The sequence below is a fragment of the Lepisosteus oculatus genome, chromosome 28, assembly GCF_040954835.1.
Source record: "Lepisosteus oculatus isolate fLepOcu1 chromosome 28, fLepOcu1.hap2, whole genome shotgun sequence".
Lineage (NCBI taxonomy): Eukaryota > Metazoa > Chordata > Actinopteri > Semionotiformes > Lepisosteidae > Lepisosteus > Lepisosteus oculatus.
The window spans coordinates 10,178,370-10,197,558 of NC_090723.1; the positions used below are offsets into that span (position 1 = coordinate 10,178,370).

The 19,189-nt window shown below is 53.4% G+C and overlaps 2 protein-coding genes across 3 annotated transcripts in view; one reads left to right on the forward strand and one right to left on the reverse strand.

The window, feature by feature from the left end:
* Nucleotides 1-5,229, forward strand: part of LOC102695806 (junction plakoglobin-like) — a 28,973-nt gene extending 23,744 nt beyond the window's left edge. The window contains exons 10-16 of the mRNA XM_006638378.3: nt 170-325; nt 715-834; nt 1,102-1,252; nt 1,970-2,091; nt 2,280-2,322; nt 2,831-3,014; nt 3,586-5,229. Coding sequence (XP_006638441.2) covers nt 170-325; nt 715-834; nt 1,102-1,252; nt 1,970-2,091; nt 2,280-2,322; nt 2,831-3,003 — 765 coding nt within the window. The 3' untranslated portion in view covers nt 3,004-3,014; nt 3,586-5,229. The remainder of the gene's footprint in view (nt 1-169; nt 326-714; nt 835-1,101; nt 1,253-1,969; nt 2,092-2,279; nt 2,323-2,830; nt 3,015-3,585) is intronic.
* A 2,395-nt stretch (nt 5,230-7,624) lies between these two features.
* LOC102696006 (MLLT6, PHD finger containing) overlaps nt 7,625-19,189 on the reverse strand; it is a 29,281-nt gene continuing 17,716 nt past the window's right edge. For both annotated transcript variants that reach the window (XM_069185569.1, XM_069185568.1), the window contains exons 10-20: nt 18,096-18,776; nt 16,662-16,813; nt 16,020-16,140; nt 14,973-15,039; nt 14,319-14,458; nt 13,525-13,722; nt 13,180-13,268; nt 12,707-13,068; nt 12,316-12,418; nt 10,443-10,775; nt 7,625-9,922 (exon numbers count right to left, since the gene is read on the reverse strand). In XM_069185569.1, coding sequence (XP_069041670.1) covers nt 9,890-9,922; nt 10,443-10,775; nt 12,316-12,418; nt 12,707-13,068; nt 13,180-13,268; nt 13,525-13,722; nt 14,319-14,458; nt 14,973-15,039; nt 16,020-16,140; nt 16,662-16,813; nt 18,096-18,776 — 2,279 coding nt within the window. In that variant the 3' untranslated portion in view covers nt 7,625-9,889. The remainder of the gene's footprint in view (nt 9,923-10,442; nt 10,776-12,315; nt 12,419-12,706; nt 13,069-13,179; nt 13,269-13,524; nt 13,723-14,318; nt 14,459-14,972; nt 15,040-16,019; nt 16,141-16,661; nt 16,814-18,095; nt 18,777-19,189) is intronic.

The following is a 19,189-nucleotide window of genomic DNA, read 5'->3' on the forward strand; positions in this document are numbered from 1 at the left end:
TAGATTTGAACAACAGTCACGAGAGAAAAGCTGAGATTTATTTTCAGGTGTCAAGATGTTTAAAAGCTGCTTTCTGTGGCACCTCAGAGACCTCCTTTAGCACATCTTGAACATGCCAGATCGTTTTGTTTTTTGAATGAATTTATTCACTGGTCCTCGTCTCTCCCAGGCTGCTGTGGGTCTAATCCGGAACCTGGCGCTGTGCCCGGCCAACCAGGCCCCCCTGCGTGATGCGGGCACCATCCCGCGGCTGGTGAACCTGCTGGTGAAGGCACACCAGGACGCCCAGCGCCAGACCACCTCCAGCGCCCAGCAGACATACCAGGTGAGAGGTGGCGAGATATAAAAAATGTCCTTCCTCCACAAGAGGAAGGAAAGAGCGAGACCTTTTAAAATTGGAGTCAAACTCACATTGCACAGCAGGTTTTGCCAGCTTCAATGATTGCAAAAGCACAAACAGGCACTTGAGGCTCAAGTCTGGATTCTGCCCCATCTCTGTAGAGTCGAACAGATGGCAAGGACACATGTCCCTCTTGGACGGGTCACGCGCAGCAAAGCTGGTACCCGGTCGTGCAGCAAGGCTACAGAGCAGTGTGTGTGCAGTTAGGAGTCCAGAGCCCTAGGTGCTCCTCTCTGCCGCTCCCTGGTTGGGACTGGCCTTGAGCTGTGTGTGGTCAGGGGCTGACCTGCGCCCGCTCTCCCGGTCTTTGTCAGGACGGCGTGAGGATGGAGGAGATCGTGGAGGGCTCCACTGGCGCTCTGCACATCCTGGCCCGTGACCCCATCAACAGGAGCGAGATCGCCAGCCTGCACACCATCCCTCTCTTCGTCCAGGTGAGAGACCGCCAGACGGCGCCTGCGTGGGGTGGGGGGTCCCCAGAGCCACCTGCTTGATCATACACCCGGAAACAAATCCCCGTCGACAGTGATCTTGCGGAGGCGACACGCATGCGATGTGTTTCAGCGGTGAAAGATGCTTGGGGGCTTCTTGAGCCCGATCCCGAGTTCTGCTGACTGTCCCGGAGCTGGGGGTCGGTGTCGCGCTCGGCGGTCAGCATTCCCCGTTCCTCCTAAGCGACTCTCTGGTCTCTGCCCCCTCAGCTCCTCTACTCGCCCATCGAGAACGTGAAGCGCGTGGCGGCTGGCGTGCTGTGTGAGCTGGCGCTGGACAAGCAGTCGTCCGAGGAGATCGACGCAGAGGGCGCCTCCGCCCCGCTGATGGAACTGCTGCACTCCAACAACGAGGGCATCGGTGAGGGGCGGGGCAGGGGGAGGGCCTGATGTTGATGGCAGAGACGTTGGGGAAGGGTGAAGGGTGGGGACATTGGTGGGTGGGGCAGCAGGGTGAGGAGTTTAATGGCAGGGGGAAGGGGAGGGTGGTTGATGGGTGGGGCAGGCAGAGGGGCAGGGAGGTTGATGGGAGGTGGGTGGGAGGGGCAGGGGGAGGAGGAGGGAGGTTGATGGGCGGGGGAGGGGTAGGGCGGTTGATGTGTAGGGCAGGTGGAGGGTGGTTGATGGGTGGGGCAGGGGGAGGGGCAGGGAGGTGGGTGGGAGGGGCAGGGAGGTGAGTGGGCGGGGCAGGGGGAGGAGGAGGGAGGTTGATGGGCGGGGGAGGGGTAGGGCGGTTGATGTGTGGGGCAGGTGGAGGGTGGTTGATGGGTGGGGCAGGGGGATGGGCAGGGAGGTTGATGGTTGGTGGGCGGGGCAGGGGGGGTGAGGAGGGAGGTTGATGGGCGGGGGAGGGGGAGAGAGGTGGGACAAAGTTTGGAGAAGAGGCAGACAAGTGGGAAGAGAAAAGAAGACGACGAGAGGAGAGCTGAGGCAGTGGTGTTGCCAGCCATACAGTATATAGTCCATACAAACCAGGTCTATATGTGAGAGAGATGGTTTGATGTTGATGGAGAAGCTGCCTCCAGCCCAGGAGCGTCGGTGTCTGCCACTGAACTCAGATCCCCTCTTTTCCCAAAAGCCACCTATGCCGCGGCCGTGCTCTTCCGCATCTCCGAGGACAAGAACTCCGACTACCGGAAGCGTGTTTCCGTGGAGCTGACCCACTCTCTGTTCAAGCACGACCCCGCCTCCTGGGAGATGGTGAGAGACCGGAATATTCTGTCACTGAGGCGCTTGTCCTGTTAGACACTTCTAAAGGTGTTTCTTATTGGATTTGAGAGCGGAAAGATATTTAGGAGAATCCCAAGGCATTGATACTGCTGAATCCCATCCACAGGGCTGGCTAACCTTTCCCCTTTTTAATACTTAATCTTGTTGTCTTCTTTCAGGCCCACAATGCTGTGCAGATGGAACCTGTCTATCCTGGCGACGGTAAGTTTTTCCCCATTTCCCCACTCTGAGCTGGTGGGCCCATGTTTCTCAAGAGAGTAAAAGGAAAGCTGGGCCGACACAGTACCGTTCCTCTTCATGAGGGAGGGAGCAGGCTCAGTCGTGCCGGGGAGCCCAGGGCCTCTCAGCACCTCGACGGGCCATTCCTGTGGTCTTTGGTTCTCCGAGACAGATTCATTCGAAAGGTCCGAAAACTCAGAACATCGGCGCTGAAGTGATTGCTTTTGTGAGCCCACGGCAGATCGATTTTAAATGAGCCTCAGCACAGGGAGGTTAGGGACTGAGATTCCGGTTTCTGAAGTTACCGCAGTCCAGACCCCACTGGAAGACACGTGCTGCACAGCTCTGGGCCTCGAGGAGCCCAAACCTGGCAGGTTCTCACAGAGTCGTCTTTCATTAATATTAAGATTTAGGTCTGAGGGGGTTCTAAGTGGTACCTCTGACTCCAGGGCCGGGTCAGGTTGACTGATCCTCCCTCTGTCCCCTGCAGAGCCTGACGCCGGCTTCAACGCCTACGGGTACCAGGTGGAGGGCATGGGCATGGGCATGGGCATGGACCACGTGGTCCTGGAGGGAGACATGGGAATGCACATGCCGGACGATGAGTTCCTGCACGACGGCTACGACAGCATGAACAGGCAGGGGTACTCCGAGCAATACTAGCCCAGCTGCAGGTAAGAGCCATCTCTTTCCCCTCGGCCCTTTACTTTCACGTCAGCCCGTTGAGGACGGCTGGCAGGATGTTTGTTCCACACCCCTACGACCCTTTGTGTAGGGGAGCGCCTCCTGTCTTCTGTCCACAATGTGTAACAGCTGAGTTTCAGCTTGTGTCCAATGGTTGTGTTTCACCATTAGTCATGTGGTGGTCATGTCCTCAATTTCAAGATTTTAAATACTTTTAAATAGTCTCCTTAAAGACTAAAATTGTTTTTTCTTTTTTAATTTTGACCTTGTTAATTGTGGGATTTTAGCTAGTTTTCTCTAAGCACAAGTGTATTTTACACTCCTGTATATGAGGAATGTATCAGCCCAGGGGGGAGCCAGAACATTCCGGAAAAGCCTCGCGGGCGCCGGGGACACGGCAGGGATGAAGGATCAGGCCCTGAGTGTGTGACATCACCGCTCAGACCGGGGGCTCCTATTGGTCCTGCCCAGTGAACACTCCCCTTTAGGAGACTGGTGACATGCTATTGGCTGCCGGGGTGACCCTTTTGTCCAATCAGGGCCTGTGTTTTCTTTCTGCAGGTCGAAGGTGAGGGTGCAGGGCTGACGCCGGGGAGATGGGCGACAGGCGGCGGTGAGGCGCAGGGCGGGTGACCTGACAAGCCCCGCTTCCACGTCGGAAAGGGGGTGGGGGGTGGGGGGGGCTGCAGGAATCGGGGTTTACTTCAAACACTTCTGTTCCTCATTTTTCAAGCCATTTTATTATATTCCAAAAGAAGCTTTAACCTTTTTTTAGTGATTTGTTGAAATACCTTTGTACTGTTTTTATTTTCTGTTTGTCTGGAACCGAGGGCGGCTGGCTGAAACATGTCAGACCCTGTACGTGGAAAGAGGAGCAAAAAGTTTTTGTTTTGCTAAAAACGACAAATCCAGCCTTTGATTTATGTTTTAACTTAGCTGTACTTAACACCTGATGTGTGTTTTTTTTTTTACTAAACCTGAGAACACAAGCTTGTAAATGGCTACTCGTCCAGTCTGTAAGCGAATTAACACTCTGGCTTCGCCGTGCTCGTCCCGCACGCGGTCCGGTCCTGGACGGGCACATGCCCAGGACGGGACGTGCGTCTGAAAGCGAAGCTGTGAAGGTGGACAGTGGACTGGGCTCGGCTGGTCTCCCCGTCTTCCACAGGCAGGGAAACGCCTTCACAGCTGAAACTGTCCTCATTACTGCTGATTTGTAAGGAACCTCTGGTGATTTTAGGGGTGGAAATGTGTTTTTTGGGGGAGGAAGGGGGGGTGTTATGCCAAAGAGATTTTATTTTGTGGCGATAATCCTATTAAAGAAAGACGTTTTAATCTTGTTTGGATAGTTCTAATGTCGACAGCAGCGGCTTGTTACTGCTGAGTGTCAGGCGCCTCGTGTCTGCTTGACAGCAGAGGCTCCTGTGCCAGGAGACTCTGGGTCTGTCGGTGTGCAGTCAGCTTTGTTCAACACAGCACTCACAAGCCTTTGCAAGAGCAGGTAACCTGTTATTTACTGTATTGAATGTGTGCAATCCTATGTTTTTTTATGTAGTCCAGAAAATTCTATATAGAGGATCTAGACATACTAATGTCAAATGACATGGTTTTCTTGCTAAACCACTAACACTGATTTTATGTGCATCTTGTAGGACCTCCAGAAATGCTCTGTATTCTTCTGATTTTTTGTTTTTGAATAGATACAGCAGGGTCCCTCTTCTGAATCTGTATGTGCAAATTGACAATTTAAGTCTCACAAAATCTAGACACCCAGTAGACTTTTCTACCTTCTGTTTTTTAAATATAGACGCAAGCTGTCGGCTTTGTACTTTGTTCACAATTCCCTCCTGTTGTTAGAAGTGCGAGTAGCAGCAGGACTAGGTTGGTAGTCCCTGTTGCCCAGAGCTCACTGTGGGTCTTCTCACTGTTCTATTCCAAACTGTCCTTGTTCTCAGTGAAGTGTGGGGAGTGTTTGCCTTCAGATCTTAATCGTGTTCTGTTGCGTGGAGAGCGTGTGTGGGGGAGATGGAGGGCCTACAGGAACAGCCAATTATAAATAAAACAAAAAAAAAACATTTCCTGTCAACTTGATTTCTCCACTAACACGGACCCTTGATCATCACAAGGTTTGAAATGGAGTGATGTTTCCTACTTCTGTACGTTTTGTATAGATCGTTAAAATACACGTTTTAAAAAAACCCACAAGCTGCTGTGAAAGTGTTTTTCTCCTGGTCGTGTACGCTGCCCTGTTCTGCCTCTGTGGTACAGCCCTTCCCAGGACTCCCCGTGCACAGGAAGAGCTGCTGCCACCACAGGGCGGGACTCTTCCCAGCATGCCCCATACTCGCAGTGTTCCATGATGATAAAATATGTAACTGGTGTCCCCACATGGCTGGGCAGTGCCCATATTTTCTGTCCTTGGAGACACTGGTGGGGAAGCCGACCTCCACCAGATATCCGCACCGGGCACTGATCCTGCTGGAGGCTGTTGGAGATGTAAATGTGCTGACTGACATCCCCCCCCACCAGGCCTGGGATACAGCAGCTTTGTCTGACTGCAGGAGCAGGAGGAGGTTACCTGGTAAAACCCAGTGAATAATAATAATTGCTTACACTTATATAGTGCTTTTCTGGACACTCCACTCAAAGCGCTTTAGAGGTAATGGGGATCCCCTCCACCACCACCAATGTGCAGCCCCACCTGGATGATGTGACGGCAGCCATAGTGCGCCAGAACGCTCACCACACATCAGCTATTAGTGGGGAGGAGAGCAGAGTAATGAAGCCAATTCATAGATGGGGATTATTAGGAGGCCATGATTGGTAAGGGCCAATGGGAAATTTGGCCAGGATGCCAGGGTTACACCCCTACTCTTTTTGAGAAACGCCCTGGGATTTTTAATGACCACAGAGAGTCAGGACCTCAGTTTTACGTCTCATCCAAAGGATGGCGCCTGTTTACAGTATAGTGTCCTCATCACTATACTTGGGCATTAGGACCCACATGGACCGCAGGGTGAGCGCCCCCTGCTGGCCCCACTAACACCTCTTCCAGCAGCAACCTTAGTTTTTCCCAGGAGGTCTCTCATCCAGGTACTGACCAGGCTCACACCTGCTGAGCTTCAGACAGGGCTGCACAAGCAGGGGCACTGCCAGCCTGGTACAGAGAACAGCAGGATCCAGCTGTCTAGGAATGTAGATACAGTAAAACCAGAGCAACACTTACCCGTCACTTGTGGTTCAAGGAATGTGCTGCCTTTCCATGGTCTGACAATTCTATATGACATTTCACATCAGATCTGTTGCCATCAGGTGTGTGCACAAGGGTATAGTACTGACATGACATCCACAATGTGCACTTTCAAGCACCAGAGCAAAATTCTAGGCATATGTGCAGTGCAGCAATAGTGGCATTAGGGCGCCCTCCTGTGGCAAATCTACACAAAGAGTGGATCACCACAAACAGCAGCGTTCATTGTACCCAGTCCTGTCCAGCTGGAGCAGAATAAACCAACAGTTACTGGAGCAGCTGTCTCACAGTAGAACTACGTTTTGAAGAAATCACCAACATGGAAAAAAATAATGACGGCATGTCGAAGCTATCGTTGTTATTCCTCACACTTACGTTAGGTTTTCTGGACACTCTCGTCAAAGAGCAGTACAGGTTATGGGGATCCCCTCCACCATGCAGCCCCCCCCCACAACTGGATGCTGCTCCAGTCCTCTCCCCACACACCAGCTCTCAGTGAGGAGGAGAGCAGAGCGATGAAGCCCGTTCACAGATGGAGGTTAATTTGAAATCCAGGAGTAATTTTTTGTCTTGATAAACTCATGATGGCTGAAACCTGGCTTCTTCTGTGCTAGACAAGGCTCAGCAAGAACACTTATTGTCTCGGTTAGGAAGAGTTCTGATGCTGAAAAACTCTAACACTGATTTCAGAGTGACAGCGCCAGGCAGCACCACCATGGTTTTAACAGCGGCAGCTCGGATTACTGTTGTACTTCTTAGAAATCATGTTTCTGGCAGTATGAGGAGAAACCACAGTGTGTGTGCCCCGTCTCTCGGAACATCTAGAAAAGATTTCATTCTTTTTTTTAAATGGGGGGAAAACAGAGGCCATGTGAAAGTGTTTTTTGGACCAGGGAGACAGTTGACCAGGACACCAGGGGGGAGCTGCTCACTACTCAGTTGGTTTTGTTTAATCCACAGGACGCCACCTTTTCACAGTATACTGTCTGAGTTACTATACTGGGGCATTAAGACCCACACAGGATGCAGGGTGAGCACCCCCTACTGGTCCCTCTAAAACCTCTTGCAGCTGCAACCTAAGTTTCAAACAGGCTCACACTGCTGAGCGCAAGGTGTGAGCTGCAGGATGATAAGGCTGCTGGCTTTTTTTGTTGCCTTTATGCCAATTTGGCTCCCTAACAGAAAGTGACTTGTATTCTCCAGCCTGAACTGAGCACAACACCACCGAGTAGCAAAGACAGATCTGTGACTCATCAGGACTGCATTTTTTTCCTCCACTTTTTCGGACGAACTCATGGGGCCCAGTGCTGTTTTTCCACACACAATAACTGGAAAGTCCACGACCACAGCCTCAGTAAAATACATTTATTAACAGTAAAAGGTGCGATACTATGTATCGTCCTAGCGCTTTTTTGCTTTTGTAAAAAATATTAAAATACTTTACAGAAGTTTCTTCTACATCAGCAAATTCCTGTTACATTTTACTTTTAAACAAAGGCTGTACATCGACAGGCAAGTGTGCCATTTTCAAAAAGAAGTGCTTGAAATATTTATAGTTAAATGTCAACACAAATATTAAACTATGCATAGTCTAGACTTGGTCTACCTAGCAAGAGAATCTGGAGTTCAATAGATTTGTCCTGTGCCACTGGATCTCAGTACCTAGAACCCCGTAATGAAGTCGTTGAACATGAACGATGCTGAAATTTAACAGTCGAGAGAAACAGGACAAGATATATATCATATATATTACCTAAATCACCTCAATTGCAAAACATATACAAAAATGTATATATATAAAATATCAATCAGAATTTTAAGAACATTTTCTTTAAAATGGGCCAAAGTGCCCCAGTGCAACTCAGAAAGTCAAATCCTTCAGTCCTGTTATCTGGAGGTGCTCCAGGCTAGACAGCAGAGCTGGGAAGTATCCAGCACAGGGCCTCTGAGGCAGGTCCTCTCCCGACGCTGACCGCCCCTCCAGCTGCCCCGTGCAGGACAGAGCGCTGCTCCCTGCCCTGCTCCGCCCCGACCCAGCCCAGCCGCCCGCTACCCAGTGAGGGGTGAACCAACAGCAGGGCCCCGACGGCCTGCGCACAAGGACACAATGCCCCATCCCGAGCCCACTACCCACTGGCCCGGACCCCCGAGCCTCGTCCCAAACCCACTACCCACTGGCCCGGACTCCCAAGCTTACTTCCCCAGTGGGTCCGGACCCCTCAGATCCCACGAGCCCCGTCCCGAGCCCACTGCCCCAGTGGGTCCGGACCCCTCAGATCCCACGAGCCCCGTCCCGAGCCCACTGCCCCAGTGGGTCCGGACCCCTCAGATCCCACGAGCCCCGTCCCGAGCCCACTGCCCCAGTGGGTCCGGACCCCTCAGATCCCACGAGCCCCCTCCCGAGCCCACTGCCCCAGCGGGTCTGGACCCCTCAGGTCTCCCGATCCCCGTCCCGAGCCCACTGCCCCAGCGGGTCTGGACCCCTCAGGTCTCCCGATCCCCGTCCTGAGCCCACTGGCCCAGCCTCCGCCCTGCACACTCGGCGCACGGCCCTCTCTTCCCAGGACAGGCTCAGGGCCCATACCCTGCGACTGTCCCCTTCTTCTGGAGCTGCGGTGGGAGAAGCCTGAGGAGGCGCTCACAGGAGAAACAATCACACGCCCACCTCTCAGAAACCCCCCTTTCTCAAATTCTGTTTATGCTCCACCTGCTGGGAAGACGCAGGGGTGAGAGCAGCCTGTGTGTTTTTGAAACACAGGGACAACAACACGTGAACGACAGTGAAATAACCTCAAACAGATCTGCGCTGTCACAGCTCCTCCTGGAGGTACTGCCAGCTCACAGGCTTACTTTATAGCTACAGCTACCGTTTAAGACCTGCACTACAAGAGTTTATAAGTGCTTTTCATAACAGGACACAAGAATAAAATTGAGCAACAGCTGTCTGCCTGCTAAGAGAGCTGAGTACAGCTGGCCAGCTGGTCAGAACCAGCGCTGTTGGCCCAGCGTTAACAGATCTGGGTGACATGTCTGTCAGAGTTAAAGAGTTACAAAACCTATGATCTAAGTTAAGAATGCTAAATGTCATCATTACCTGCCGTCTCACACACTGCAAGGGGCCTGTCTGTGTGAGGAGCCGGCGCTGCAGACTGGACAGACCTGGACCCCAGGGGAGAGGCTGGCACTGCCAGGCTGCTCCAGCTACGCTCTGCACAGCCCTGTGCCAGCAGCACGGGCGAGGACTGGCTCCTCTCTGCCAGGGGGGGTCTCTCCCCAGCCGAGCTCTGCATTGAAAGCTGCTTCTGCTCCATTCTCCTTCTTTCTGCATGAGTCCGGCGGGATGCAGCCTCAGTGGTGTCCAACTGGCACTGACAATGTCCCGGAAGAAGGAAAGGTCATGGATCCTTTTATGGAAAAACATTCATTTTGAAGGCTGACAGGCAAGCAAACAGCAAGCCACCTTCGCAAAGGAGGTGATGGCCGGATACGTGGTGTTTGTGCAGCAGAGAGGTGCTGTCTCACAGGAGGGCCTCTCAAAGCCCCGCCCCCTCCACTCACAGCCTGGACTCCTTATTGGACGCCTCCCAGACGACAACCTCAGGAGCAGTGGGTGGGTCAGCTCTTGTCTCCGCCCTTCTCCCCTCCTCTCTGGACACGGACACAGAGGGACAGAGGGGTCACTCCCCAGCCGGAGCACAGAACAGGCACATCCGGACACTCCAGCTGCCCCAAACTCTCACACACACAGAACTGAACCAAATTAACGCTGTTACCTTTAATACTTTATGACTATATCTATTATACTGATAAAGTCTTTCATACATTTATCTCTCTATTGTATATTCACTCATAAACTGGTAGAGGTAATACTGACTAGCTGTACAGCAAAATATATTTTTATACAGCATGCAAAACACTGAAATCGTATCAGCTTAGGAAAGATCTCCTGATCAAAATATGTTAAGAGTGAATTTGTCATTAATATATATCAGTTCCCTACACTTCTGGTCCTCAAAATTAACAGACTCTACAAGCTTGTAAAAAGTGGTAATTCAGACTTAACTCACTAATTAATTCAATTAAGTCATTAAGGTAAGCACAAAGGCTCAGGTAAAGTGAAGATCTTCTCATTGCTACTGTTCTTTGGGTGTTGGATGATCTTCCTCACCCCTGACTTCTGCAGACTGTCCTGCTGCAGGCTGAAGAAGGGGTTTCCCTGGCCACTCTGCAGGGGCGAGGCCGTTGCTGGGGTCAGCAAGTTGTTGCCGGGGGCGTTGAGAGGTGGGGCTATGCCTGACGGCATCAGGTTGTTCCCAGGAATGAGGGTAGGCGATGAGGTCATCATACCGCTGCCTAGGGGGGAGCTGCCTGCCAGGAGAGGCGGCGCAGCAGATGATGTCATCAGGGTAGGGCCAGGCTGCAAGGTGTTGGCCAGGGTGAGGCGCTGTAGCTCCCTCTGTCGCTGCTGCTGCAACATCTGGTATACAACTACCTGCTGCTCCTTGAGAGTGAGAGACACGAGAGTAAGAAAAACAGGGAAAGCTAAGAGAGCAGGGAGAGAGGAGTGTAGCAGGGAGTGACGCGGAGACAGATGTGGGGAGAGACAGGGTGCAGGGAGAGCCCCAAAAACTCTCTAGGCAACAGCAGTGTTGTGGACTACGCTATCACTGACCTGAACCCCTCCTGTATCAGTGCCTTCACTGTCAGGCCACAAACTCCCCTCTCTGCATCAGTCAGATCTCACTCTACATCAAGAGAGCACACCAGCACAGAGACACGCTGACACAGCCCAGCCAGCTGTATGACCTGATCTAGCCGGGACAAATACCAAAGAGTGCTAAACAACCAGGAAATTCAGACATTATTAACGACGTTTCAAAACACTCTGTATCAAATCAAAAACTCAGGCATAAATGCGACTCTAAAATACTTAAATTTCATATTTTGAGAAACTGAACTTAAAATCAAAATTAAAAGAATACAAGAAACAAAAGAAGAATGGTTTGATACAGAGTGCAGAAAGACCATAAAAGCACTATGAGAACTATCAAACCAAAAACACAGACAACCACACAACGCAGATCTGCGCCTTAGATACCACGAGATGGTAAAACACTACAAACACACCCTAAAGAAGAAAAGCACACACACAAACAGAGAACTCTCCGAAATCAAGCAGTCAATAAATCACAACTGTTTCTGGGAAAAATGATTTCGTTCCCTGAGGAGTAAGGACCAGGGAGAAATTTGGCCAGGACACTCGTGTAACACCCCTACTCTTCTAGAGAAACACCCTAGGATTTTTAATGACCACAGAGAGTCAGGACCTCGGTTTTTGTCTCATCCGAAGGACGGCGCCTTTTTACAGTATAGTGTCCTCGTCACTATACTGGGGCATTAATAATAATAATTGCTTACACTTATATAGCGCTTTTCTGGACACTCCACTCAAAGCGCTTTAGAGGTAATGGGGATCCCCTCCACCACCACCAGTGTGCAGCCCCACCTGGATGGTGCGACGGCAGCCATAGTGCGCCAGAACGCTCACCACACACCAGCTCTCAGTGGGGAGGAGAGCAGAGTGATGAAGCCAGTTCAGAGATGGGGATTATTAGGAGGCCATGATTGGTAAGGGCCAATGGGAAATTTGGCCAGGAAGCCGGGGTTACACCCCCACTCTTTTTGAGAAATACCCTGGGATTTTTAATGACCACAGAGAGTCAGGACCTTGGTTTTACGTCTCATCCGAAGGACAGTGCCTGTTTACAGTATAGTGTCCCCGTCACTATACTGGGGCATTAGGACCCACACAGACCACAGGGTGAGCGCCCCCTACTGGTCCCACTAACACCTCTTCCAGCAGCAACCTTAGTTTTTCCCAGGAGGTCTCCCATTAGGACCCACATGGACCGCAGGGTGAGCGCTTCGTACTCGTGTGGGCTGTGGGGTCCACAAACAGGAGTATAGAAGGGAGACGGGGAGTGGGGAGTGACACTGGGGGACAGCCTGGGCGCAGGCGAGCAGAGAAGGGGCTTGATTACCGGAGTGAAGTTCTGGGAGGTCAGGAACTGCTGGAGCTGCTGCTGCTGCTGCTGGAGGAGAAGGTGCTTCTGCTGCTCAGAGAGGAGGGAGGCACTGGGCAGCCTGAGAACACAGCACAGCAACAGAACACAGTCAGCAAACAACAGCACAACACTCACTAAACAGCAAACCACGTGCCAAATAACACATCATTTTCTCACCAAATGATGTCACACTTTCATCAAACAATGCAACACAGTCACTAAACATCACAGTACTGTAACAATGCCATTAATAAATATGTCCTTATTTGGGCACACCAGAGCACCACCTCTGAGCACACTAGTCACACATCACCTTTATCTGCTGACCAACACCTGACCCCAGCAAAAGTGGCAGAGGGAGACTCACGTGCTCAGACTGTTGGATAGCTGCACATTCTGGGGCAGGGCCTGGGGGGCCAGGTTGGGGGCCTGGGGTGGTAGAGTTGGGGGCTGAGGGACCGTGGCGGGCGTCTGGATCACCCCGTTCAGATTTCCCATCATGCCATTCATTGAGAGCTGGGGACTTCCTGTCAAGCTGCCCATCAGCCCTCCCACCATAGGGATGGTGGGATTTGTTGCCGGAGCTCCACCTCCCAACATGCCACTCAACCCTCTGCCCAGGCCATTGACCAATGGTTGCGTCAGGGAGGCGGGGCTCTGCTGTGGGGGCGGGGTGTCCTGGAAGGACAGGGAGGAGCTACTGCGACTCTGACAGCCTGAATGAAGCTCCTGAGAAAAAGGAGGAAAACGCACAGAGGAGAGTGAGGCCGACTAAACAGTGTGACACTAAATCTCCAGCAGCTGCTTGAGCACAGGTATGGGGTGGGGGGGGGGGCTCACCTCAGATGAGGTTGTCAGCGAGTTGTCATTGATGAAGCTGGACTTGGAGGGGGGGCTCTTGCTGGTGTTGAGGGGGTCAGTGTTGCAGACTGGAACAACCAAAAAAAGAAAAACACAAACACACAAAAAACAAATCTTTCAGGACGCATCAGCGAGGGGCGGGAGAGAGTGGAGCCGGTCATTCGAAGAGCCCGGCTGACCCGCGGGGCTCCGGGGGCCGGATGAGCGAAGGCGTCAGCAGGCGGAGACAGAAGTAAAGAAGGAGGAAGCGAAGGAATAAACCAAATCAAGAAGGAAACAGGGGCGGGGGGCATGCGGGTGCTCAGGGCTGGGGCTGGGGCTGACCGTTGGGTGTGGAGAGGAGGCTGAAGTGCCCCGAGGAGGGGGGGGCGGCGGCGGGGGGGGGCAGTGGGGGGAAGGGCACGGCCAGCTCCACGTTGAGCAGCTGCAGGCGCTCCTTCTTGGCCGTCAGGGTGACGATCTGGTCCTGCAGCCTCTGGTTCTCCTGCTGCAGGGAGTGCAGCGACTTCAGCATCTCCACAACTGGCACAGACAGAGAGGGGGGTTACAGCACATTAGCAGAGGGACCCAAACCTTCTACTGTTCACTGGAAAGCAGACACTGAGCTCAACACCGGTGCTTCTGTTCCTTTCCCAGAAAGGGAGAATCTCTGTGCAGCGGCCTGACCGCAGCTCTCGCCAACGCACAGGTGACCTCTGACTCGGAGAGCCCAGGGAGAGAAGCAGCCCTGGAAGCCAGGAATTAGCCCACAAACAACCAGACCTGCCTCTCCCTGCGGTCAGTCTGCCAGCCTGTCCCTCATCAGCCTGTCTCCCGGTCAGTCTGTCTCTCCCAGCCTGTCCCTCATCAGCATGTCTCTCCCGATTAGTCTGTCTCTCCCAGCCTGTCCCTCATCAGCCCATCAGTCTCTCCCAACCTGTCCCTCATCAGCCCATCAGTCTCTCCCAACCTGTCCCTCATCAGCCCATCAGTCTCTCCCAACCTGTCCCTCATCAGCCCATCAGTCTCTCCCAGCCTGTCCCTCATCAGCTTGTCTGTCTCTCCCAGCTTGTCTCTCCCAGTCAGTCTGTCTCCTGATCTGTCTGTCAGCCTGCCCCTCCCAGTCTGTCGTGACTCACTGTTGATGCCCATCTCTCCACTGCTGTGTTTCTCCAGCAGCTGCTCGATGTGGGAGGAGGCAGGTGGGATATTTTCGGGGCGCCCCCCGCTGCCCCCCTCCCTCTGGTCAAACAGCAGGGGCAGGCTGCTCATCGGGGACCTGCAGACACAGGTCAGGGTGAGGCCTGGGTAGCTCTGGCACAGCTACCCACACAAGGGTACCAACAGAAACTGATGCCCACTATCCCACTCAATCCCACCCCCTTGGTGCTGTACAACCCCTTACAGCCACACTGCACTCAGCTCCAATCGCTGTAGTAAAAGAGGGATTAACATGCAAATACATATGAGAAGCAGGCTCTCCCAGGCTCCTTGTAAACTTAAAGCTATCCATCTGACTGACAATCTCTTAATGAGAGATTTAAAGGCGCTACAGCTGACATTTTTACAAGCTTTGCTTATCCAACAGATACACCAGCCCGTCATACATCAGAATATATCTGCAAGAATGAATCAGACAGAATCAAAATCCTGATCTTGAGCCTTAATTTAAGGAGAAGTTTGTAATTGTGCAGCATCTTCAGCAGACAGATTTCTATACAACTATATCCACACGCAGCTGCAGGGCCTGCTGCAGCCCGAGAGACAGACGGAGGCAGGAGAGGGATAGTTACTGTGAAGAAAGGCTCTCTCGCGGAGAGCTGCCGCGACACACAAACCGGCAGTCTTCCAGATCAGGCTCTGAAACAACAGGGCAGAGGCGAGAGGGGAGAAGGAGTGAGAGAGGGGCAGCTTATCTCTGAATGGCCTGAACTCTCCTGTGTTTTGCAAACCTGGAAACACATACAAGCAACTTCAGCTACAGGCTACAGGCTCTCAGCTGAGCCCAGCACTGTGATCAGAGACACAGAGACATTGCAGGCTCTGAGGTGAGCGCAGCGCTGTGATCAGAGACATTGCAGGCTCTCAGCTGAGCGCAGCACTGTGATCAGAGACACATAGACATTACAGGCTCTCAGCTGAGCGCAGCACTGTGATCAGAGACACAGAGACACTGCAGGCTCTCGGCTGAGCCCAGCACTGTGATCAGAGACACAGAGACACTGCAGGCTCTCGGCTGAGCCCAGCACTGTGATCAGAGACACAGAGACACTGCAGGCTCTCGGCTGAGCCCAGCACTGTGATCAGAGACACAGAGACACTGCAGGCTCTCGGCTGAGCCCAGCACTGTGATCAGAGACACAGAGACACTGCAGGCTCTCGGCTGAGCCCAGCACTGTGATCAGAGACACAGAGACACTGCAGGCTCTCGGCTGAGCCCAGCACTGTGATCAGAGACACAGAGACACTGCAGGCTCTCGGCTGAGCCCAGCACTGTGATCAGAGACACAGAGACACTGCAGGCTCTCGGCTGAGCCCAGCACTGTGATCAGAGACACAGAGACACTGCAGGCTCTCGGCTGAGCCCAGCACTGTGATCAGAGACACAGAGACACTGCAGGCTCTCGGCTGAGCCCAGCACTGTGATCAGAGACACAGAGACACAGCAGGCTCTCGGCTGAGCCCAGCACTGTGATCAGAGACACAGAGACACTGCAGGCTCTCGGCTGAGCACAGCACTGTGATCAGAGACACAGAGATACTGCAGGCTCTCAGCTGAGCCCAGCACTGTGATCAGAGACATAGAGACATCACAGGCTCTCAACTGAGCCCAGCAGTACCTCCCAACGAGCTCTGAGTCTGGGTGCTGAGTGCAGAAGGCAGAGACGTGGTGGAGGTCAGAGGACTGCCAAACACGCGAGATGAACTGAGGCTGTATGATGAGCCAGGGAAGGAGAAGACCTGTCGGAGAGAGAGATGTGTCACTGAAACAGAGAGTACAAATCCCTCCTGCTGCAAAAGTAACACTTTAAAAGGTAGTGCATTTGAAATTGTTATTTTGAAACACTGCTGTCACACATCTTCAATTATCATAAGTTCCTTCAAGAAGGGGACGGATGAGTTCCTCAGGTCAATTAGCTACTAACCAAAACAGGCTAAATGTGCCGAATGACCCCCTTGTTTGTGACATTTCATATGATCTTAATTAATATGAAGTATTTTTTTTACCTAGCAAGTAATTATTATTAAAAACAGACTGCCTTATGAGTTTTATAAGACCTTAGGAAGTGTAGTTTACAGAACAAGCCACTAGAGGGAGCCTCCTGCTCTCCTCTGCTCTTTCCTATCCTATCAGAATCACCTTTATCTTCCAGGTACATTTCACATACAAGGAATTTGGTGTACTTGGTGCTGCACAGACAAGGAACTAGAAACCAGGAATTGTGTCTCCTGTCTCCTCCGTATCCCGGGAATGGAGGTACCTGTGAGCTGCCTGCAGAGGAGGGTGGAGCCAGAGAGTGGCGGCTCGACGGGCCCTGGTCGGAGAGCAGGGCAGAGGACAGGGGGGTACTGCACACCGACCCCAGCCCCCCAGCGCCCAGGGAGATGGGGTCCTTGTTGCTGGTGTAGATACCTGTGAGAGGGACAGACGGGTCAGGAGGACAACAGCACAGGCACAAGCCTGGAAGGTGACAAAGGTGAGAAGGTGAGACCCCGATGGGGACACTTTCTGCTGTACAGTGTGGAGCTCAAAGGCTCATGATAACTAAATAACATAACATCACTTTACTAGCCCTATACAATTTCTTGCATTAGGAATTTGTCTTTTCGCAGACCCCAGCTTGCTCTCCATGAGACACACAGACAGGGAGACAAGCCTGGGGTCAGAGTGCAGGGTCAGCCATTGTACAGCGCCCCTGGAGCAGTTGGGGTTAAAGGCCTTGCTCAGGGGCCCAACAGAGTAGGATTCCTCTGCCGGCTGTGGGATTTGAACCGGCAACCTTCCAGCCACAGGCGCAGATCCTGAGCCACAGAGCCACCGGTCCGCCCTTAACTACCCATCTCTCGCCCAGCCAGGGAACACGTCGCAGATAAGAACAGTGCTTTGTGCAGTAAGTACACAGTGAAGGATGTCCGCAGTACGTGTGTGTATGAGGTCTCAGGAGCTCCAGACATTTAAGAGTTAAATCTAGTTCGAACTTGTGCCCAAAACCTCTTCCTGTTCCTGACCTGTTCCAGGAAGAGATCTGTAAACACAGAACAGCTAATCGGGGCAAGAAAACTCTGCAAAGACTGAACACACTGTAGACAGAGTGAACACAGCACATTGACTGAACACACTGTAGACAGAGTGAACACAGCACATTGACTGAACACACTGTAGACAGAGTGAACACAGCACACTCACTGAACACACTGTATACAGAATGAACACAGCACACTGACTGAACACACTGCACAGAGTGAACACGGCACACTGACTGAACACACTGCACAGAGTGAACACGGCACACTGACTGAACACACTGCACAGAGTGAACACGGCACACTGACTGAACACACTGCACAGAGTGAACACGGCACACTGACTGAACACACTGCACAGAGTGAACACGGCACACTGACTGAACACACTGCACAGAGTGAACACGGCACACTGACTGAACACACTGCACAGAGTGAACACGGCACACTGACTAAACACAGTGTATACAGAATGAGCACAGCACACTCACTGAACACACTGCACAGAGTGAACACGGCACACTCACTGGACACAAATCATACAGCAGCTTGATCCCTTCCAGGGTTTATGAGTTGCAGGCTCCTGCACTGTAGTGTGATGATGAAGCACATGAGCAAATATATCTCATATCAGCGAGCCGTTCGAACCCGCAGCGCGGAGACGGACTCACCGGAGTCGGCGCCCAGGCTGCCCGAGGAGGGGTAGGGGCTGCGGGCGGAGGAGTGCAGGGGGTAGGTGCTGCGGGGCAGGCTGGGGGGGCCCGGGTACAGGCTGGCGGACAGAGGGGGCGCGTGGCCGTGGCTGTGGGCGGCGCCCTCCTTGCTGCCCCTCGGCCGTCCCGGGCCGTGCTTGCTCTTCCTGCTGCCGCGGTGCTTCTTCTCCTTCAGCGGGGGGGGCGGCGGCGTGGGGGGCGCCTCCGCCGACAGCTGCCCCTCCAGGGCGGGGGCGCCGGGCTGGTGCTTGTGGCCGGAGCTGCTGACCGGGTTGGCCAGCTTGTACTCCCCCGGGGACACGCGGCGCAGCTTGGCCGGGCCCCCCGTGGAGGTGATGCGCATGATGGAGCCGAAGGTGGAGATGGTGACCTTGGGCTCGAAGGAGCTGCCCCCCGAGTCCCCCCCACCCCGCTGGCTGTCGTAGGCCGGCGAGCTGCGGCTGGTGGTCTCGGCCGGCGTCAGGGCGGGGGGCAGGCCCGGGGGGTACTTCTCCTCCTCTTCCTCCTCCTCTTCCTCCTCCTCCTCTTCCTCCCTCTCCTCCCGCCCCTCCGCGCCCTCGCCGCCTCGCTCCCGCTCCAGCCTCGCGGAGGACGAGGAGAAGTGCAGGAAGTCCTGCGAGGACGGGAGGGATCCACCGCCTGCGGAGACACGGACACTGAGCACGGCGAGCGGGCGGGGGACGGCAGAGCCCAGACAGCCCACTACAGCCGAACCCGCTCGCCGGCCGTGGAGCAGGACGCCTCTATCACTGGGGCGGAGGCTGTCGTGGGGATGATTCTGCACTCCAGACGTCTTTCCAGACAGGAGTCTGGGGGACGTAAATGTGACCTTGTCCTCTGGCGGACTGCAGGACTGAAAGCTGCTCTGGGAGGAGGGGCCGGTCGCCTGTGACCGAAGAGGCGAAATGCTCGGCCGCTGAGCAGAGATACCGTTGGGAGAAAAAAGCGGGTCAGGCCGCATTTTGGAAATCAGACACTGTTTTGTGTTTTTAACTGGGAGGCAGAAGCGGCAGGGCGGGTTTCAACGGACATCAAGTGCTGACAAATAAGCT